The sequence below is a fragment of the Sus scrofa genome, chromosome 13 (genome assembly GCF_054392235.1).
Source record: "Sus scrofa isolate SSC_HxYL_T2T_F1_AM1 chromosome 13, Sscrofa_HxYL_maternal_Yorkshire_Landrace_v2.0, whole genome shotgun sequence".
NCBI classification, from domain to species: domain Eukaryota; kingdom Metazoa; phylum Chordata; class Mammalia; order Artiodactyla; family Suidae; genus Sus; species Sus scrofa.
The window spans coordinates 163,826,005-163,849,777 of record NC_139395.1 but is presented as its reverse complement, the minus strand read 5'-3'; the positions used below and the strand labels follow the sequence as shown (position 1 = coordinate 163,849,777).

The 23,773-nt window shown below is 37.2% G+C and overlaps 1 protein-coding gene across 5 annotated transcripts in view; it reads left to right on the top strand.

Annotated features, from left to right (window-relative positions):
• The window catches only part of LOC110256428 (uncharacterized), a 1,007,420-nt gene extending 991,248 nt beyond the window's left edge, over positions 1-16,172 (top strand). For 4 of the 5 annotated variants that reach the window (XR_014824871.1, XM_084991380.1, XM_084991379.1 and 1 more), the window contains one exon: positions 12,132-13,607. Coding sequence is in view for 4 of the 5 variants with exons in the window: in XM_084991380.1 (XP_084847506.1) it covers positions 12,132-12,156 (25 nt within the window). In the remaining variant the exon portion in view is untranslated. Of the gene's footprint in view, positions 1-12,131 lie in introns of all 5 variants that reach the window. The other variant, XM_084991378.1, reaches the window with a different exon arrangement.
• The last annotated feature ends 7,601 nt before the right edge of the window (positions 16,173-23,773 follow it).

Here is a 23,773-nt window from a genome sequence, read left to right as displayed (position 1 = left end):
TCCTGATGGAATTACTTAATTGAATATAAAAATAAATCCATGTAAGTACTATAAGAAAATTAGGCGATTATTTTTACAATGTTATAGTAGGAAATGACTTTTAAAGGATATCTTGAAAGCCATAAATTATCAAAGAAACAAATGCTAACTGAAAATATATTAAGAGTAATAACCTGGGGTCCCCGTCATGGCTCAGCAGAAATGAACTGGACTAGTATCCATGAGGATTTGAGTTTGACCCCTGGCCTTGCTCAGTAGATTAAGGATCTGGCATTGCCATGAGCTGTGGTGTAGGTTGCAGATATGGCCCAGATCTTGCGTGGCTGTGGTGTAGGCCAGTGGCTATGGCTCTGACTCAACCCCTGGCCTAGGAACTTCCATATGCCATGGGTGCAGCCATAAAAAGATAAAATAAAATAAAATAAAATAAAATAAAATCCTCTATTGAACAGTTTGTCTCCAAAAGATGCTCATGATATGTTTTAAGTGGGGAAAGTTATTTAACAGAGCATAGTATGTTTTAATAGCATTTTACTCATACATGTGGGCACGTTTCAGTGTGAGTAAATCTCAGTGTGCTCACACATCTGTAGAAACAATGACTAGATGTATATTCAACAAAATGTTAGTAGTTATTACCTTGGAAAGTGGTCTCATGGGTAGTTTTCATTTCCTTTCTGTATTGTCTGACTTTTATTATACAATGATTATATATTAGGTTTACATATTTTTAGAAGCTATTTTAGTTCTTAAGAAGGATTGCCTTTTGGTTACTTACGATGATACATCTATAATCTGTAGTCTTGATTCATTTATGGATGAAAACAAAAGGTATGTAAAGTTCTTGTGATAGAAATGACAAAACTGTGTCTAGAAGCATTAAGAAATAAATAAATGGAGGAGACCCAAATAAAAACCCTAGATAAGTAAATATTTATGAAAAAGAAAAGGCAACATGGTTGAAGTATGAATTCTTCATAAATTACATCTATTCTATTTTTCAAAACCTCAGTAGGGCTTGTGTTTGTTTGTTTGCTTTTTATGGAATTTAAGAAGCCAATTCTATAATTTACATTGAAGTATAAAGAAAACAAACTAGCTAACATTACCATGTAGAAACACCTTTCTAGATAGCAAGACTTATGTTAAAGCTTTATTAGAATAGTCTAGTATGGGTTCAGTAATAAACAAGTTAACCAATGGAACAAAACAGAAAGTACAGAAATGAAATTCATTAAGTATAGTTATGACAAAAGTCACATTAAAAGCTAGTGGGAAAAGAATGGGCTGTTCCATACATGGTTTTAGAGCAACTAGTCACATGGACTAAAAAACATGACTTATTTAAATGTCAGTTCTGTGAGAATTGAAGAACTAAGTCTGAAATGCTTGCTGAGCTGGTGACAGCAGTATATTCAAAGCCACAGAGCAACTAAAGTGACATACTATTAACAAAATAATAAGTACGTCCTTTTCTACATTTCTTACAATATTCAAGAGCCATCAAATATGTAATCATCAAAAAATTCATCAAATTATTTTCCTGTGAAGAACAAGGATGATCTTTCCCATTTCTTGAATATGTTGACAAGTGTCCACGCAAATATAAAATAATTTTTCAAGAAAATCTGAGTCATTAGGTTGTCTCAATAATCACTCATTTTACAAGCGGTACTTCTTGGTTATTATTCATGTTTAGTCTGTGCTGAACATCACATACAAACCTTTCTGTGAAACTGCATGAGCACAGGTTTCTGGGATAATGTTGCTTTGTCAAAGTGAGTACTCGAGTCTATTTGGTATCACGTATATAGGTAGAAAACTGGGTTAGGGAATGAGGTAAGGTCCTGTCCTGTCTGCACCAGGACCTGGAGGCAGAGCTTAGATACATGCAAAAGTCAAAAGCAGAACCTTTCAGAGAGACCTGAAACCAAAGCTCACAAATGGTAATGGATGGTGTGCTGGTCATCCAGAACTAGAGGGAACTAGGAGCTCAGAGGGCCGTGGAAGCTGGAAAGGGAGAAAAGAGAACAGTCACTAGGTGTTGGCACCAAAGAAATGATAGTTGTGGCAACATTTAAGCAGTAGCTTTCTTTTTTTTAAATGTAATTCCTCTTTATTTTTTAAAATGATAGTTGATTTACAATGTTGTGCCAATTTCTGCTGTACAGCAAAGTAACCCAGTCATATATAAATATACACACATGTAATATATAAAATAAAATTATATATAATTATATATATATTACATAGATAAAATCTTCCATCATGATCTATCCTAAGAAATCAGGTATAGTTCCCTGAACTACACAGTAGGACTTGTTTATCCATTCTGAACAGTTTGCATCTACTAACCCCAAACTCCTTTCTCAAAGTATCTTCCATCTAAGGCAGGATGCTGTTTCTGAGCAAGAATATCCCAAATTTAAGTATGGAAGCAGGCAGGCAGCATCCATTGATTGGAAAGAGAAATGTACTTGGATAGAAAAGAGGCAAATCTAGGCAGTTTACTGTGATTGTTCAAAAATTTACAGTTGTAATTTCAAATTAAGAATTTGGTGTCATTGTCTTTGTTTATACTTGGAGGCTTTTATTTTGTTTTGTCTTCTCTTTTTGGCCATATGAACCAGAGGGGATTATCTACCTGACCTAGAGCTAATTGTAAAACCAGCAAAAGAGCACCCATTAATTCGACTTGATTTTTGGCTTTAAGCCAGTGCCAATTTTCATCCTTGTTTTATGCTGCTTAACTAAAGCATCTACCTTTACCCATAAAGCCAGCAGGTGTAGGCAGGATAACCTATTTAGACATTAATGATTGCTCCTTATCTTCTCTTTCCATTCAAGCATGTAACCAGGCCTACATATTCATTGCCTCAGATAATGTCAGAGTTGGGAAATCAGATGTTAGCTTTTTCCTTTGCTCAGTAAATGCCAAACACATTGAAGAGACTATGGATAGAAAATGAAAAGGAAGAGAATTCCTAGAAATGCAGAGGAAACAAAGATCTATGGACCCATCATGTGTGGGCACTTGAGATCTGCAGTGAGGGAGAGTCATGAGGAGAAGGCAAGACCTGGGGGTGTAGGGGGTTTGGAGGCATAGAACCTGGACAGAGCCACCCACCTCTGCAAAGATGCCCATGACCACAAGTGGCTCAGATGTGGAGACCTGCCCGTTACAGAAAATGGGGACAGCAGCAGCCATCAGAGTACAGGTCGAGATTGAAGTTCTGCCCATGTTTCAGAAGTCATTTCATCTTCCCAGTTTCTGGGGCCATCTCCTTGAAAAGAAGGGCCCTGGCACGGATTAAAATAGAATCTCCTTCCAGAAGATAGAGGAGTAAACAAGGCCGCGTTTTAGAGGCAGTTTTGTGTTGACATGAAGAAAATTTAAAAACTGTTTCTTGCTCTCAGACTTTGCAGATTAATATTCACATATGGTATGTGCTTAATAGTAATATTTTACTTATTGAGTCAACAGGGCTAACTTGACCCAGAACTTCAAGGGTCCTACATAGACATATTGTTCTTATTTATATTGAGTTGATATTTTTAAACATATGAATAGAATGATCTTTTATATATATTCTTATCTATATATGATCTTTTATGTATATAAAATTCTTGTAGAATTTTAGGAAGAAAAACAAACAAAAATGATTTAAGCCAACCTTGTTTTGTTTTGTTTTGTTTTTTTTTGTCAAATTAAAAAGAAGGTGAAATCCAAAGCCCCAAGATGAACTTTAAGATCTCAGGGTTGAGAGGTGATGCTGGGACAGGAGCTCACATCTGGAGCGCAGCCCCTGTGCTACCTGTCTTCTCCCCTCATGCTCTGGAAGCTCCCAAGCTGGACCGGCCCAAGTTCCAAAAGTGAATGAATGAGAGGAGAAAACCTCTGCCTTCACTGAGGGCCAGTTTGTCTGCTTACTACTGCTGCTTTCAGAAAATAGTATTCTTTCAGTAGCTTGTTTACGGAATAATATTATTTTCACACTTATCCCTAAGGGTTTCGGATCTATGATTTTGTTTGCCATCCAGCTCCACTTTCAGCAATTCATGTGTGAGGCCTGAGGTGAGAAATTCTGCTAAGAGAAAGAAGGAGTGAATTGTTTTCACTAAGAGCCCGTAGGAGGTGGGGGCACAAGTCAGTCCTAATTCTGTGCCCATGTAGCAACAGTGGAGTAAGGCCTCTTAGGACCCACAGAAGTAACCAGGGTGAGAGGCGAGTGCAATCTTCACAAATCTGAAGTCCCCACAGTTTCTCCGACAGAGGGCTAGAGCTATGGAAACAGAATTAAAAATGGTTCATGTGATCCAGTTTTTACCCACGGGCTGCTGGGGCTTAGGGATCATTAAAATAAAATGGATACTAGGCTTGAAAAGTCCCCAGACAAACCATCCAGTTAGAAAAACTAAATCTAGCGTATTTCATGAATACAAACACAACAAATTATTTTTGGTAAATGCCTCTGATAACCATAAAATAAACTTGTCACCTTAAAAGGTAAAAGATCATCACTTTTAACCAATGTCCATCCGTCCCAAACCCTCATTGTAAAAAATGATCATTTTGAAAGTTACACAACTTCTCATTTTCACCTCCTATGTTATCCTGTTACGTCGCCCTGTTAACATCATGCTTCTGAGCTTCATATTGGTTTTGGATTTGAAGACTGACTCTCAGTTCACAAACTGTTCTTTTGTGCACAATAATCTCTTACTGAATATGATTTTACTGATCTGGCTTTAAGTTATACTGTTCCTGCATTTTTGACTTTACGGAAAGACCTAGACTGCAGCAATCGTTTAGTATTTGCTGTGTTTATTTAATCCATATTACTTTGCCCTTCACAGCTTTCACCCTGCTCTCCACCATCTCAGACTTTCTATTCCCAAAGCTTAGTCTGAACTCCACCTCTACTTTGAAGTGCTTGCTTCCTGATCTGATTCTGACTCTCTGATGTCTACCACCCAGTTTTAATTTATCCTGTGCTGCCTTGTCTTATTGATCATCTTTTCATAGGCATTTAATTTTCCCCTTGTAGACTGTAACCCTCTGGATTTCATTTATGAACAACCATTCAGTAGAATACCTTAAACCTTGTGAAGTTTAGTAAACATTTGTTGATGGACTTACTGACATCAAGTTTAAGGATCACTTAAATGTTCTGTATCTAATTAAAAAGAACACAATGACAGAGATGTACAAAGGGCTATTTCTCTTCTTGTTGTGTGTTCCATAAATAGAAAAATTCATTGTCATTTGAACTAAAAGGCTGCCTGCTCTAGAGTCTCCCCTCATTCAAAACTGATATGTTGTCATATCAATAATCACCTGGAACAGATGACAAGAGGTTTTCAGTTTTTTGTATTTTCTTTTTCAAGTGCTCCTAACTACCTCCTAATTTTTAAACAAGCAGTGGGTAGGAAACTGATGTTATTGCAGATAAACTATAGAAAGTGCAATATTTTGGTGATTTAAAAATGAAAAGATTTTTAAATTAGATAACAAATTAAAAAGCAGCCCAAACACATTTCACACTTTCCTTAAAATGTGAACTAGTTAAGTTTGTTTATTTCAAACTTAGTAATCACAAGTGAAGTATGATTATTTTCCTTTTGGAAAAGACATCCCTGAGGACTCTTTTAAAAAGATGAGTTCCCTGACACCTTTAAAATCTGAATCAGCCAAATAAACTACACTCCAGAATAAACAAAGGAGCAAGATAATTAAAAGCCCCCAGACATGACACCTCCATACAATTCATGCCTTTGCAGACATTTAGGGCTGGTCCTCACCTGACCTCTGCCCATCGTTTAGTCCCAGAGACCTCCTTCCTTCCAATGCATGTGACCATTTCTGGACAGTGCTTGAACTTTCCTGCGCTGGCCCTTGTGTTTGCCTCTTCACCCCCGGAGAGCACTCCTTCACTCTCTTCAGAGACACAAAAAGCAGAGAGGTGTCTCCAGTCTTTCTGCCCACGGGGCTTCTTCTTGAGTTCTTGGCATTGCCTCATTCCCATTCTCTCCTCTCAGCTCAGATGTCACAACCACAGAGGGTTCTTCCATGACCACTGTGGCCTAGGTGGCTTCTCCAGACTCACCTCTATCTCACTGCCCATTTTTTTCCTTTGCAGTAATAACAATTTTCAATTTTCTTGCTTATTTATTTGTTCACATTACCCATGTCTCATTACCCAAGTAAATCCTAGTTCTTTGAGATCTTGCTCGTCTTGCTCTGTAGTTCCCCCAATTAGGGAGTTCCCATTGTGGCTCAATGGAAATGAACCGGACTAGTATACATGAGGATGTGGGTTCAATCCCTGGCCCCATTCACTGGGTTGGGGATCCGGTGTTGCCGTGAGCTGTGGTGTGGGTCACAGACATGTCTCGAATCCCGAGTTGCTGTGGCTGTGGTGTAGGCTGGCAGCTGTAGCTCTGATTCTACACCTAGTCTGGAAATTCTATATGCTGCGGGTATGGGCCTAAAAAGCAAATAAGTAAATAAATAAATTTCCCCAATTCTTGTTTTGTAGGCTACCCTCATAAAAAGAGATAGGGGTTTTGAAATGGTCTGTATTAAATATATTAACAAACAAAAAACAAAACAAAACAAAAAAACCCCCAGCATTTTGGTGTTGAGGTGAGGAGCAGGAGACATTTGAGCTAGTCTGGAATTTGAGAAGCTGAAAGATCACATCAATGGAGACTGCTTCTGGCTTACCCCCATGAGATCTGCAGCAGGTTACTTTGGATAATATATTTAAGACATTTTTAAGCTTTAAAGCTCTGTAGTTCTTTGATTTATTGACTTTTCTTTGGTTTCTAATTACTACATTATGCTACTTTCCCTAAAATAATCAACAGCATGCATTTAATTTCCTTTATTTTATTTTCAGCATTACCTGTGTGACTTCACTGTGGCAACTTATTATTATTTTTTTTTTGGAGGGGGTATTATTATGTTTTTGTCAAATTTTTCATCTATAAATTGAGAAGGCAGAATAAGAGATAGATCACTAAAGTTTCTTTTGCTTTTTTTTTCAGTTGTTTGTTTTGCTTTTAGGGTTTAGCTGGGTATAAGGGAGAAATCAAGGAAAGAAGAGAACAGACACCAAAAACCTACCTCTGGGAGAGTTTTCCACAGGCTTCTAGTAAGAATAGCACTACTTGCTACTTGTTGATGTTCGAAGCCAAATTCTTTTTGTTTCTTGAAGGTAGAAATGTATATATTTCCTGCTTCTCTTGCAACATAGCTATTCAGTAAGTTTCCAAGTGTCATTAGTTGAGAGTTTATGAAATGAGACAGTTGGTGTGGTGCTTGTCACATAGTCAGCCATACTTCAATGTTTACAAACATGATCTAAAAATAGAAGGCTTAAATCATAGTATTTATTTCCCAGAGTGATAAAGCATGGAAACAATCATGCAGGTGATGTCAGCAGGAATGCTGGAAGGGTGGACCTGTTAATAGAGTTTTAGGATTTTTCCAGTGTCTTAGTCATTGATATATTTATAATCCTATTTTTCTTTACCCACTACATTTTGTTAAATACAAGCATCTCCATTTCTCTCTGTTTTGAACTGGTAACCTGATGGATTGGGTGGGTTACTCAGAGTAGCACGTGGCTTTAGAAGCACCCACCTCTGTGTTCACTTGGAAGGTTGATCAATGGAAGACCAAGGTCTACATCTGCTGAAGGGCTGCTGGCAACTTGTACCAACCTCATGTATGAAAGTACCCTGAGCTAAATGGCTATGTCTTCCATGGCTTTGCCCTATCCTAAAATAAGGTTGGGGCTTACCTAATCAAATTTTCTTGATTTAAAAGTAACCATACTGTTAATTAGGGTAAAAATAGTTAAGATTCATTAAATGCAGTGATTAAGTATTGCTTGGATGTGTATCCCAGCCCTACCATATATCTGAATTTTGGAAGTTTATTTAACAAATTAGTGCCTATTGCCTCAGCTGTAAAACTGATGTAATATAGTACCAGGCACCGGAATGAATATGTCTCATCCATTTTCTACTTAAAGAAACATCCTCCTAAAATGGGAATGTTTAAGCAAACACACGGCTTTGGGAGGGATGCACTTGAAAAAGTGAGGAACAAAGAGTGCTTACACCTCACTATAATTCAACCAGATTAATTCTGGTGAAAACTGGTGTAACAGGGTTGTTTTCTCAAACAAAAGAGCCTGGTGAAAAGGAGAAAATTTTCCATAACCCATGAGCCAAATGGAAATTACGCCTCCACTAATTATCTTCCTTAGTCATTTTATAAATATCAGACTGTCTAGCTCCTAAAAATAGGATTCGTAAATTTTAGGCATATGTGAAGAAATTTCTTAAACTTGTTGACTGATAGTGAGTCATCAGAAATATAAGCAAGAGGGGGCGAGTGAGATGGGAGAGACAGTGCTTTTTCAACCTCCCAGTCTCACTTATGAGGCAATATAAGCATATCTTCATGTGGTAATAAATAAAATACAAATTATCTTGTTATTATTTTGAATAGCCTTCTAAAAATGAGCAATTAGTATTAAAACTTTAAATGCAGAAATAAGCCAATGAAATGTATCATTTTCACACTGTCTCTTTGAAATATCTCTGGGAATACCATTCGTTTCAATTCTCCAAGCTTTACCAGCTAGAAATAGTGTGAAAGTCAAAATTATAATATAGGTATTTTTTAGACTGTAATAAACATTTCATGGTCTTTGTGTTCAATTTTATATCATTTCTTCTGTGTGTTGTCTCTCTTTAGCTTGGCTTCATTTAGTTTGAATTATTCTAGTCTGGCTTAGTTTGGATAAGATCAGTTTTACTATTGGACTTTAGTTATTAAAGTCTATTTACGTAAAAACAAATTGTTATCCAGCACATACAATATACTTATGCGTATACTAGTATATTATGTCTGTGCTAAATGCAAGAAAGGCAAAATTCCGTTTGCTTTGGTTTTAAATTAGGTCTTAACAGAAATAAATGCATCTTCTTTTGTATTCAGACTAGAATTTGTGGAATGTTTCAGAGCTGAAATAGTGAATTTGGGAGCATTATCTTGAATTATGTTGTTCTTTTGACTCTAACCAAGGATACTTCTAGTGTCCAACCTCAACCCTTATTAGGAGGTGTCTGTTATGATCATATCAGAAGTACTATTGTTTTAAAGTAATTACTATGTATCAGGCTCTGTGTTTAGCATTCTTCAAGCTTACTTACAGCAAACTTAATAAGCACCATTATTTCAAGAAACTAAGTAACTTGACCAAAGTTTCATAGTTACTAAAGTAGTGGGGCTAAGCCTTTAATTTGGGTTGATTTGACAGAAAGACTGAATATCAGTCTTAACTGTTAAATTAGCCAACAATTTATTCTTATTCTGCTAAATCTGTCTATTAAAAAGAACACTCTCAAAACTAATAAGTTTAAAATCTTTATTAATTTTCTCTTGCTCTTCTCGTTATTTACCTCTCACTTTCTCTCCTTTACTATTTTTGTGAAAAATAGGGCCATTAAATTTATCAGTATATTCTATATTCTCAACAAAATGTTTGCATTATATTTTTAATTTAATGCATTTCCACTTAAGTCAGTGTAATTTTAGGAAAGTCATGCAAACAAATTATATTCTTGGAGTTCCCTTTGTGGCCCAGCAGCTACCGACCCCAACTAGGATAGGATGTGGGTTCAATCCCTGGCCTTGCTCAGTGGGTTAAGGATCTGGCATTGCCATGAGCTGTGGTATAGGTCACAGATGCGGCTCGGATCCTGAGTTGCCATGATTGTGATGTAGGCCAGCAGCTACAGCTCCGATTCAACCTCTGGCCTGGGAACTTCCATATGATGCAAGTATGACCCTAAAAAGCAAAAAAAAAAAAAAAAAAAAAAAAAAAAGAAGAAGAATTCTTTATACTATTTATTCAACAGATTAAGGAAGAGTTAACAGAATAAAATTAGCCATATCTGTGAATTCAGATTTCTTTTCAGCACAACTACCATCTTTGAATATCATCTTCAACATGTGGTGAGGGAACTCAGCAGAATTATATTATCATGAGTTGAATTACCTGTATGCAAATTGAAAATTAAGAAAATTAAATTCATCTGCTATGTAGACATCAATACAAATTTTGCAATAACTGTATTTAAATCTTGCTTAACATAACAATTGCATCTCTGTGAGAATTTACTGGAAGAACTGTGAGGGGAAAAGATACACAATTTGTAAACAAAACGAAGTTTTTAAAATGCTTTGGAATATAGTTGCATATTGAAACACAGCATTGTTTACAGGTAATAAATGGAGACAAATGTTTTAAATAAGTAGTTTAAAAACACTCATTAAACAATATCCTTTGAACTAGAGCTCAAAACTTGATGCTTAAGAGGATATGGGAATTGCTCAACAGGTGGGGATGGGGGTGGAAGATGGAGAGTTTCTAAGGGTTGTATAATCTGGTTTTGACTAGAGGTCAGAAGATAGCCTAAAGAATTCCATACCAACCTCAAATTCTTTCCTCTTGCTGACTAGAAGGAAAAAAATATTATTCAATGATAGAATTGTGGTTCGATTCATAGTAAGAAAGATTTCAACTGAAATTGCATAACCTCATAAATGGTAACACAAATTATCAAAGTAGGAGGACTCAATAACCCAGACTAGCCTTGAGTTTTCACTGGAGGTATAAAGTCACTTTTTTAGCCTAGTATTTTTTGAAAATAGTGGTGGTCCATAGACTATTTACATCATTTTCATAATGCCCCAAAGGAATTTAAAAAGATACAGATTCCAGGGACTACCAGGCTACTAAATCAAAATACCTATGACAGAGCCCAGGGATCTCAACTTTAGTATGTGTTCCAAGTGATGTTTAAAATTGAAGTTTAACAGTAAAGTACAGAAGTCTCGAGTATGTATATGGGTATTTACATATGAATATACTTGCATAAACTCTATTTAATATCAAGATATAGTACATTTCCATCACCCTAGAAGGATATATTGTGCCCCCTTTCAGGTAATAACAGACTCGGAGGAAAAAGACCACTATGTTGTCTTTTCTTAATCATTGTACAAGTGAGATACATGGTATGTTTTTGTAATGATAGATTTCTTTTAGCATTGTGTATTTTAGATTCATCCATGTTGTTAAGTATATGAATAGTGTATTCTTTTTTTGTTTTATAGTTGCATAATGAATATTTGAGTAGTTTTCTAGGTAATTCTTATAAACTCTAACATTTAAAAATCTTTCACTTAGATCTTCCAAGGAGTATTCTGAGGTCGATCAGGTCAGTCTGCAACCAAAACAAGAACTTTCAAAAGTCCTAACCACTTTACCATGGAGTTTCAATTCTGAATTACTTCCTTTGTTAAAATATAGCCACAGAACTTGAATTTATATATATATAAATGTTATCTGAGAGAACCTTATATGCATAAACTACATAAAACGCCTTATAATATTACCATGTATCGGTTTATTAGATTAGTTGGATTAGATGAGTTGGAAGGGTGATAGGATTAAAAAAAAAAAAATCAGTGAAGAAAAGGCAAATAGGTGGAGCTTTAGGAAATCCTATTTTAATTATGGAAACAAAGGATGGAGAATTAGGGAAGAGAGAAAGGAAGGGAAGGGTTTGCAGCACCATGGGCCACCTTCTTAAATACATGGCATCCCAAGAGTTCCTGTTGGGGCTCACTGGGTTACTAAGCCAACGAGAATCCATGAGGATGTGGGTTCTATCCCTGGCCTTGCTCAAAGGGTTAAAGGATCCAGCATTTCTGTGAGCTGTGGTGTATCCAGCATTGATGTGGCTGTGGGGTAGGCCTGCAACTGCACCTCCAATTAGATTCTTAGCCTAGGAACGTCCATGTGCTGCAGATGCATCCCTACAAAAACAGCAAAACAAACAAAAACAAACAAACAAAAAAAATAAATACATGGTATCCCTTTAGAGTCCCACTCACTTCTTCCCATGATGTAGCCTCTTACCTGCTATCACTTCTTTTTGAATTCATCCTGGGTAGGACAGAGAACATCACTGTTTTCCTAAATGTTCTGGCACAAATACCAAATCGAATAGGTAGGATTACCTCCTAAACTCTCTTTTCCCAGGTCCAGGCAACAAAACCTAGATTGACAAGAAAATCCTCAGTGCTTCATCCAACACAGAACTGGGTGTTATCTGTGCCACACAGTAAGTACAGAAAGTTCCAGTGATGGTCTGTGAATATGGAGGCTTCTTGAACTTTACCTTTCACTCAGCATGGTGCTGGATGCAGGCAATGGAAACTCGAAGAGTAGCGCATTCATGAGGTACGATTAAATCCACATCACATTTGTGAACAGCAGACATATGTAATTTAACTGGGGACTTACTGAATATGCCTCCATTTGACTTGGAAATTGGATTCTTGTTGGGTTCCTGAGTGTACTGCATGGAAATGACTAAACCAAGAGTAAGTAAGTGAAGAAGTCTGGATTATGGTCGTAGTCTAAAGCTTTCTGCAGTCTCCCATGTGAAATTATCTGTGTAGTTTTACATATGTGTATGTGTGGGGGGATAAATTACATACCCCTGCACACATAGAATTGTTTTCTGAACAGGGTCTCTGGAATGTTCTGTACTGGACTAAGGCGATTTAATTGTATTTCAACTTAATGCCTCATAGTGGACTGAATTTTGTCAAAATTCAGTCAAAAGCTGAATATCTAACATAATCTCCAATCACTTTAGAGATACCCAGTATTCATAAGAAAACATGTTTATTTTTGTGAGTCCCTATAATATTACATATTTTGCATGAAATAATTCATAAAATGTTTCCCCCCTTTTTCTTAATTATTCTACCATAGTAGCAACAGCCCATTTGTTGGGTATTTCTTTGGTTTCCTAGCCATATATAGACATTTACATAATAACTTCTGAAAGCTGAAAATTTTTAGGGATTTAATGTTTTTGAAATAGTTCATGCTCAAGGATTAATAAAGCTTTTGAGACTTTTACCAGGCAGATCAGAACAGAGTTTTTATCTGCTTTTAAGAAATGGGGTAACTGTGGCAAGAAGAAGAAATAAATGATTCATTTGAGTGAATCAAGAAAAGATGCTAGCTGTTCCTATTAGATCATCATCTACATTTTCTCACAAATTTATGCTAGAAAGAGAATATCTACTCCCAGAAGGCTCTTGCACAACCTTTTATGAATTTTTCGGTGCAGTATTACTGAAATAAGGAAATCATATGTCAAAATTGAATGAAAGTTTGTCTTTACATAGGAATACTCTTTTCAAGGCTAATTTCTAGAGCACCTTTGCCTTTCATTGTGGAAAAACACATTATTCATGTTTTAATTATGAGGACTGGAAATCATCTCCTTTCAGCAGTTTTACACTTGCTCATTTTTCTCAACATTAGAAAAGACCCATGGATGCTTGTCTCACTCACTTCCATACATACAGATCACACTAGCACCTGCAGTTTGAGCTGTGAAAATCTAAGTCAGCTCATATCACCTTTGCCAGGATCTTCAGAGTCTTCTTCTCTCACCCAGAAAAGAATCCAAAAACCTAAAAAATAAAAATAAAAAAATTCACATTCCTTACCTTGGTCCATAAGATTATAGATTAGTCATTGCTTCCCTAAGTTCATCTCCTCATCTTCTCTTCCAGGCTCTTTTTTCCCCCTACTCATGTTGGCTTCTTGACTCTTCCTTATACACACACAAAGCACTCACCTGGCTCAGGGCCTTTGCACTGACTGAGCCATCAGCCTGAAATGCTCTTTCCAAAGCTATTCCCATGGCTTGTTTTCTCACTTCTTGCAATTATCTACTCAAATGATATTTGATCAGGAAGGGCTCTTTTTGACTGTCCTGTATAAAAGAGCAAACTAGCCCCTAGACATAATGTATATTCACTTTTTAAACTTTTATTGCCTATTTCTCCCAGGAAGTAGAGGTCCATGAGGTCTTACCTGCCTTACTCCTTATGGTTTTTCCAAGAATGGAGAGCAGCCTGGAGCTGATGTTAAAATATATTTTTAATTTTATATTTTACATGAAGGAACAGGGATAAATAATAATATAGTAAAACACATTGTGAAACAGCTGAATTTGGGCTCCATTTTGTTTGTCTTTTATTAGTAGAGACATTATTGTAAAGACACTGCAGCTGGGCTAACAGGTGCCAACACAAATGTTTGAAGCTTACAGATAAAAGATTTTGGGGTGGTATGTGTGTGTCAAAGAGGGGGAGTATATTTATGTCTCACTTCTATGGAACTGGTGTCTCTGCAGCGTGCCCTAAGAGGTCACACAGACATAAATCATGAACCTCACCCCATGCAACAGGTGTGACCTAGGACCCTGAGCCTCCATTTGGAGTTTCAGTAGACAACTATATTACCACACACCAATAAAGAGCAAGATTCCGAAGCTGGTTTGGAGATTCTATTACCTTTCGGTTATATATTTAACCCATATCCCCTCTTCTCCCTTGATTTCCCAATTCTTTTTCATTTCACGTACATCATCTTTCTACCTCTCTGAAAATTGTTGCTTTTCCTAGGATACCTCCATTGCTGTTTCTGTTTCCTATCTGTGTGCCATGTGATGAGGAAAGGGGCTTTACCTTGCCTCACAGTTTCGGAAAGGAGCTCTGCTCAACACCAATGTGGTTTCTCTGCTCTCAAGAGGAAGCAAATGGTCTATCCGAGACTTCAAATCAGTGTCAGCAGGGGGCAAGCTTTTTTGTTGGTACCAGCTCTGCTCTGCCATCTCCCATAAAAATTCCCTCTAGAAGTGTGTGCTCTAAACCCAGCAGGAAGAGCACTGGAGGAGGTCTAGAGGAGCAGAGTTGGAAACATTGAACTGACAGTAGCAAAACCGTAGCAAAAGGAATAAAACCCAGCTCATCTATAGTTTCTCTAACTGCTTATACCATTAAAGTGGTCCAATGATGTGATAAGAAGTGGGGAGAAAATACATGTCTGATTTTTTAAAAACTACAATTACCATTTTGTAAGAGAATGAGGAACCTAATGGAATGGGGGACACAGAAACAGTAACTGTATTAGGGTATGGAAATGATAGGTAAATTTTTTTCAATTTTGAATTTTATGATTGTTGTATTATTAGCAAGATGCATTAATAATCATTTAAAAATTGGGATCAAAGGAGATATTGTATTGTGGGTTTGCTGGTACTAAATCTAGGGACCATATCTCATTTCTTAAGATGCCTAATGGTACTCGTTAGTACCTTTCCATTCACACCCAGCAAATAGTCATATGTCAAAGAATGGAAGAACTGGAACTACAGGTGGTTATAGCCCACATTTTGCAAATCAACACTAAAGACAATTTCACCATACATAGAAGTCCAAACAGTAAAGGAAATATGTGTGCTGAGCACTTAGTACATGGCAGACATTTCTCAGGTTATCTCATTTACCCCCCAACAATCCTGGGGCACAGTTGTTCTACCCCATTTTAGACAGGAGCAAATGGAGTTTGGAATGATGGTGTAACATTCAAAACCACAGAGCCAGAGAGCCTGCTTCAAACCCATGCTTACCTATGATTGAAACGGGAGCATGTGAAAGTGAATATTCACTTGACCTTCACGGAGTTAATGACTTTTGTGTTAACAAAGTATTTCTGTGTTCATATTTAAATAATCTGGGGCCTCTGGGCAACTGTATCATACTCTAATTTTGATGAATCTTCATAAAGCTATAAAATGGTATTGATAATTAATTACATATATCTCTGTTTATTAGAAAGGCTTTTAAGCTACCTTCATTTCATTTACTTGTCAAATATAAGTAAAAATTTACATGCTGAGTGGCATTCTCCATTCCCTCTATAGCATCTTCTTTCTGAGAGCCACAGCACACTGAACACTACGGCAACAGGCCAAGGTACCCGCACATATGTCCTTCTACTACATTAAATGCAAACCGGTCATCCGTGATTGTTTCCAAACCTTTTTACTCAGGCTACATTTGTTATTAAAAATAATTTAATTAGATATAAAATACTGAAATAATAGAGAAAATATCAGATTGGTAAAACATTAAGTTAAATGCTTTCAAAAACTTAATAAAGGTAAATCTTAAATGATTTAGGTGTGATCCAGAAAACTGAAAAAAAAAATTTTTGTCTTTTTGTCTTTTCTGGGGCTGCATCTGGGGCATATGGAGGTTCCCAGGCTAGGGGTAGAATCACACCTTTGCTGCAGGACTACACCAGCCACAGCAACGACAGATCCGAGCCACGTCTGCGACCTACACCACAGCTCATGGCAATGCCAGAGCCTTAACCCACTGAGTGAGGTCAGGGATCCAACTCGGAACCCCATGGTTCCTAGTCAGATTCATTAACCACTGAGCCACGAAGGGAACTCCCAGACAACTGAAAATATTGAAGATGGGGGTGAGAGCAGAACCACAGCATTTTGAATAATTCTATAATAAGACCAGTACACAACTGCCTTTAAGATCTTGCTTCACTTTAAAGAACACAAAACTAGAAGATACAGAGGAAGAACTGTGTGATTTATATAAAAAGACAATTGAAATTTTAATTGCAGAATTCATTTGTCCTACAACAAAAATCAGAACGTCATTAAACATTTATTTAGTTTAAAAAATTTAAATGTCTAAATCACTCATCATGATTATTTGCTTTAAAGATTTGATTAATAAAAATGAATCATCTTAATAAAAATTAACCAACACATCTCAATTGCCTCTTTATATTAGTTTTCTATTAGTGGCTTAAAACAACACAAACTTAATATTTCGGTTTCTGTAGGTTAGAAGTCCTGGCATGGTGTGGCTGAATGCTCTGCTCAGGGTCTCCTAGGGGCAGAAATCAAGGTGTCAATCATGTGGGGCTGCCATCTGGGGCTTAGAGTCCCTTCCAAGTCCACTGGTTGTTGGCAGAATCCATTTTCTTGGAATTCCAAGCAGGAGGTCTCCAGTTTTCTGCTGACTGTTAGCTGGGGACCACTCTGAGCTCCTAGAGTTCCTCGCCCTGTGGTCTGCATTGGCAGTTCACAACAGGGAGATTTGCTTTTTTCCTGGCCCGTCAGAGCTGTCTCTGACTCTGTCTTCTGATAGCCTACTTGAAAAGGGCCCTGTGATTAAGTTAGGCCCAACTGGAAATTTTCCCTTTCAAGTAAACTCTACCATATTGCATAACTTAAAAGAGTGAAATGAATAATTGTCACAGTCCCTGGAATTATATAGGACCCCTGCACCTGGGGGCTCAGAGTCTTCAGGGACACTTCAGATTTCTGTGTACTACAATCACATAAGAGGCTGATGCGTGACTGCAGTGGACTCCAGTATACCCTAGTCCACCTCATGAAAGCAAAGCTCAACTGGAACCAACAGGAACCCCTACTTTTTGCTTTCATCCCTTATCCATCCTTCTTTCCAAACCAACCTAATATTTACAGGATAATAAAAGGTTCATGATAATATTAGCAACGAGTGTTGGCTGTATCTAGAGAAAGAGAAATATTCTGATTTTATTAACAAAAACACTTTAGAAAAAAATCTTAGTTAGACATCCTCCTATTTGACACCCACAGTATTTTTCTTTTTAAAGAAGACTTTCTTTTAAAAGAAAATGCATTTATTTGGAGTATTAGTAGTTCGGGTTAGTGAGAGTAGATCAAAATCGTGATCTCCTGTGGCACATGGAGGTTCCAAGGCTAGGGGTGAATTGGAGCTGTAGCTGCTGGCCTACACCATAGCCACAGCAACGTGGGATCCGAGCCCCATCTGTGACCAGCACCCATCTCACAGCAACGCTGGATCCTTAACCCACTGGAGGTGTGCCTTTTGTCATCACACAAACTCTCCAAGTTCATTCTTGTCTTGGAATTTTAAAAAGTAAGTGTAACTGAGACACTAATGACAAAATCCATTTCTGGTCCATAAATAGATATATCCTAGACTTTCTCCACGCCCATAGAAGCAAATCTTTCTGCTGCTGAAGGTAAACAACAATAGGAGTAGATGGCTTAGAAATCATTTAAGCATCAAACGAAAGTTTGGACTATATGTTTTTAAGACCCTTCTCTATCCTTACCATTACATGCACCTATGAAGAGAAAATACACCATAGACTGTTGAGAAGATTTTGGAAGTCAAGCAAAGTGGATACGAGTAATATAATAGTTGCAAGTCTTCATATTCTTCTTCTGTGTACTCAGCCACAAAAAAAAAAAAAAAAAAAAAAAAAAAAGTGGATTCTTCTACCTACCCATAACTTATTCGGTGGGTAACTAGACATTCTTTCATATAAAACATCAACATGTGATTATTTATCATGACTAAATGACCTTTAAAAAAAAAGACATGTTTTGAAAGTGCTTCAACAGTACTGCCTGAAATGTTATTAGCCAAGTACAAGACAAGGAGTCCAGATTTAAATAATATTTAGAAAGTATTGTTAAGAATACCACTGAGTGTAAATTTACAGAATTAAAAGTTACAATTTTCTACTCTCAGTATCCAATCTAGTACTGTCATTCAAAACCTGCCACTTTAATACAGAAGAGAAATATGAATTTCCAGAATAACTACTAATTCTATGTAGGAATAATCCAGACTAGAAATCCTGTACAATCTTTTATAACTTAATTGAAGAACATTTTGCAGTGAAACTCTATAGATATATGAAGAAATACCTGAAATCTCTCAACGACCAGAGACCAATTACACCTCAAGAAAAAGTCATGAATGGAACAAACTCAAGAAATATAGCTGAATTTCTCTGAATCAGACCTTACAAAGTACGCTCCTATTTTCTCATCTCTTTTGACCATGCCCATTTCTCTAATATCTGCATCAGCATTTCACACTGTATATTTCAGTCTGTTTGACAAAAAATACTATTTTTTTTTTAATGGCCACACTTGCAGCATATGGAACTTCCTGAGCTGGCAATGGAATCCAAGCCACAGTCACACAGCTGTGGCAACGCTGGCTCCTCTAACCCACTGTGCCAGGCAGAGGATCGAACCTGAAACTCCACAGCAACCTGAGCTGCTGCAGCTGGATTTTTAACCCACTGTGCCACAGCAATAATGCCCCAAAGAACATTTTAAGGACCACCTTTAGAGACTAAACACCTTCAGAACACAGCAAAAAGGTAAAATTTTATCATAACGCCTACCAAAAAATACTGAGAAAAAATGTGTACGCGCAGCATAATAATAGGAGTGAGACCTAACTAAGAAGACATCAATTTCCATGGTACAATGACACATATCATCTCTTTGATACCACCTGTTAATAAGGTCAGGAAAAAAATGGAAATTGCTACCAAGCCTGCAGAGAAGATTAGAAGTGACAGCTGAAGAGAATAGCAAAAGGAGATACCCAAGACAACAAAAGACCAGTGTATTGGGACTTTGACTCAGAGAGGCAAAGCAGTTGTGTGGGAAGAATCAGTTTTATTTCCAGCTCTGTTGCAGACTTAGCCAGGGGCCCCTGGGCAATTCACACACGCAATTTATGACACTCTGGTTGGCTTGGTATGTCTAACCTGAGAGTTTGTAATTGTCTGTGACTGCTGGCAACTGTCACTGGAGTACTGTAAGGAAGGTGATGCCTCTGTGCTCCATGTTTTCAGAGACACCAAAGCTATAATAGAAAATCTGCTAGTAAAGATAATGAAATAGTCAAGATCAACTATAAACAGATCACTTTGTGAATACTATTTATAAATTGCAATTCTTACTGTAAGAGTTCCTGAGTGTTTCAGAACTTAGAGAACTGCAAAATACACTCCCAGGGCAGGAGGTAGAGAGGAGGGTGGGGGTGACTCAGGTGGCAATCTGATGGCCAGAGAGAACTTAAGTGCACCAACCTAAACACCATCACCGGAGCCAGTGAGTAGAAGGCCTTTGAGTCTTTCACATCAATCCTCTGTGCACATATTTACATTTCACAAATAATCTTCCTTTAAAGAAAGGGTTTGTGGCTTCTTTATAAATAGATATCGTGCATATAAATAGACCCAATAATGATTTGTCTTTTCTTCACCTGTGTGGAACATAATTGGTTTTTTCAGTGATCTGTGACTTTGTCCAGGGGCCCATTAGCCTTGGTAGACCTGTTTTCCATCCCCTGCATCCAGAGTAGTACCTCACACCTATTCCACACACACCAAATACACTGCGGATTAAAGAACAGTATGAAGGAAGACTAAATGGACAGATGGGTGTGTGAATGGCTGGCTGACACAATTCAACATTTCATGTCAACTGAATGGAATCATATTATAAAATAAACTTAGATGAATGCCAGGACTTCTGGTTCTGGCCGGGATAGAATAGCTCATTCTTTGCTAGTCTTCTTTCACAGGCCCCTAAAACCCTAAACAGAGTCCAGGAAGCAAACACAGAAAGACTCTGAAAGGTAAAATAAGATAGACTGGCAGGAATTGTTGGACTTGATTAACAGATGATGAGGAGGGTGAAACCTACAAACCAGAACTGCCAACAGGCATAGACAAGGAAAAATGCCCAAAGAAAAGCCTACACCCTCTAACGAATGGCCCAGTGAAGGGTGACCTAGAAGTATGGAGCATCTTTTTAATAGTATCCCCCAAACGAGCCGAACTCCAAGGGAAAAACTGCCACCAACCCTCAGAAGGAAATCACATGGTATCATTGCTGAAAGCAAAGAAGTCCATGAAAAATGCTATAACTAGAACAAATATCCTTCAGAAATAAAAGTGAAATCAAAACATTCTCAGACAAAATTGAAGATAAGTTGACATCAGTAGGCTTGTCCTAAAATAATGCCTGAAGGGAATTTTTTTTTTTTTTTTTGGTCTTTTTAGGGCCTCACCTATGGGATATGGAGGTTCCCAGGCTAGGGTTTGAATCAGAGCCATAGCCAACTATGCCACAGCCACAGCCTGTCAGATCCGAGCCACATCTGAGACCTACACCAGAGATCACAGCAATACCAGGTCCCTAACCTAGTGGATGCTAGTCACATTTGTTTCCACTGAGCCATGATGGGAACTCCTGAAGGGAATTCTTTAAAGAGAAATAAGGTGATAAAGAAAGTGATAAAGGAAGATAAAGTGATCTTATAGCATCAGATATGAAGAACATTGGAAAGAATAGAAATTGGTTAAATGTAATATACTATTCTCTGATTGAGTTTTCTCAATTGTTAGGTGGGTAAAGCAGAAATTTTAACACTGTCTGATGTGGTTTCTAGTGTATACAGAGGAAATACTTAAAACAATTGTAATATAAAGGGGGAAATGTAACTGGATGGGATGAATAGTGTGGTAGGGTCTCTATGCTTTACTTGAACTGATAAAATGTTAACAGCAATACAGATCATTGGCTATCATGTAAAAGAAAATTTAAACTATGAGATGTCATACCACACCTATGAAATAAGCTAAATTTTTTGAAGGAGTGACCATCCTAAAAGTTGGTGAGGGATGAAGTATTGGGAGAAAACAGAATTTAAGCAGAAGTTGATATATTGTATGACAAACTTCTTTTTCCACTAGAAGTGGAAGATTTTCACACATACATTATTCTACCACCCTACCACCCTACTACCTGACCACTTTCCATCACAGGTGAGAATTAGAAGTTCTTCTCTGGATAAACTAATTTATCCTAGAGGAAAATTCCTCCAATTTAGAGGAATTTAGAGGAAAATTCCTCTAAATTCTGGTGATGCTTAGTGTCTTAGCTGTGACCATGATGGAAGATACAGAAAGTGCAAGTGGACAGACAGGGCCCAAAATTTGGGTCCAGGATGATGTCATTGATCCACTGGATTGACCAGACATAGAATCAAACTGCATCAGGACGAGAGTTCCCTAGTGACCTAGCAATTAAGGATTCAGAATTGTCACTGCTGTGGCTCAGGTTCAATCCCTGGCCTGGGAATGTCCACATGCTATGGAGGTGGCCGAAAAAAATTTCAATTTTGATTTACGTACCTCTAATAATTAGCAATGCCAAGCATCATAAATTGGCACAACATTGGAAGTCACCCACAATTTAGTTTTTTTAATTCAGAAAATTTCCATAATATTATTTTAAAAACCCTACATAAAGACCTCTCATCAGATGAAATTTTATATAGCCTTTTAAATTATACATTCTCTAGGGTACCTTGGGTTTCAAGTAACAGAAAACTGAACTCAGAAGTAAATAATACATTATAAAAGGTAATTGCACAAATAAATGCAAGATTGGTCACCAGTGAAGGCTAAGAGAAAGTTGATTTGGATAATTTAGTAGGAAATGTGAAATGCCAATAAAGAAGAGATGAGATGTCAACAAAAACGATCAGCAAAGGGAATCCCAGAGTGGCAAAAAAAGCTGCCAGCCAAAGGGCAGCAGTTTGAAGAGCAAGTCTCACTGAGTAAGAAAGACAGAAATGACTAGAGGCAGTAACTGATAAACAAAATGGATGGGCATTAAATAGGGATACTGAAATGTTGGGGGAAATATTAATCACAGTTGCATCACAAGAAAGGCATATGAAGAATAAGATAGTAATTTCAGAAAATTTAAATCATGTAAAAATGTATAGTTATTGCGAATATTATTTGCATAGTCAAAATAATATAAAAATTGATCATCAACCACATATTCTATTATCATGGTACTGGGCACAAGGGAGGACAAGTGGGATGGGGCAGTTGTGTGGCAGAGAGTCAATGACTCATATGTTGGTGGGATTCAATAGACCATATCTAGTATTAATAAATCTGATTGATTAGTTATGTAAAAAAGTAGAAGGGGGCACACAAATAATTGAGGGTTCTTTGAGTCACCAGGCATACTGTTGTCTCAAGGCTTTGGCACTTGCTGCTCAGAAACCTCTGCCTGTAGATAGCCTCTTAACTAACTCACTGACGTCCTTAAGGTGACAAAAGTGGCACTCCTCAGTAAAGTCTTCCTTGAAAAATCCAACTAATATTTCACTCCCTCTAGATATTTCATATATTCTTCCCTGGTCCATTATTTTTTCAGAGTACATACCATGATCCAATGGATAATATATTATTTATTTATTATTCATCTATTTGTTATCTTCTTCACAAGAAGATATTGGAAAGGACTTTTATGTGTCTTCTCCCTGCTAATTCATAGCACTTAGAACACTGTCTGGTACCTAGTAGGCCTTCATTACCTATTTGGTGAGTAAATAAATAAGCCTATGTTGAATGCTATTATCTCTAAGGAGCAGGAGGAGGCCTGCTGGGGTTTTTAATTATTATTATAAGCCTTTACTATGACTCTAACTAGTACACACTCACTTTCATTATCCTGCTATATAGCACTGGGAACTATATCTTGTCACTTATGACAGAGAATGATAATGTGAGAAGAAAGAATGCATACATGTATGTGTAACTGGGTCACCAGTAGAATATTGACAGAACACTGTAAACCAGCTATAATGGAAAAAATAAAAATCATTATAAAATTTTTAAAAAAGTATATTTTTTTTAGAGGAACTAGGTCAAATATAAAGGAAAAAAACTGGAATTCCTGTTGTGGCCCAGCAGTTAAGAAGCCAACATAGTGTCTATGAGGATGCGGGTTCAATCCCTGGCCTTGCTCAGTGGGTTTAGGATCCAGTGTTTCTGTTTTTTTTTTTTTTTTAGGGCTGCAACCACAGCACATGGAGGTTCCCAGGCTGGGGTCCAATTGGAGTTATAGCTGTTAGCCTACGCCACAGCCA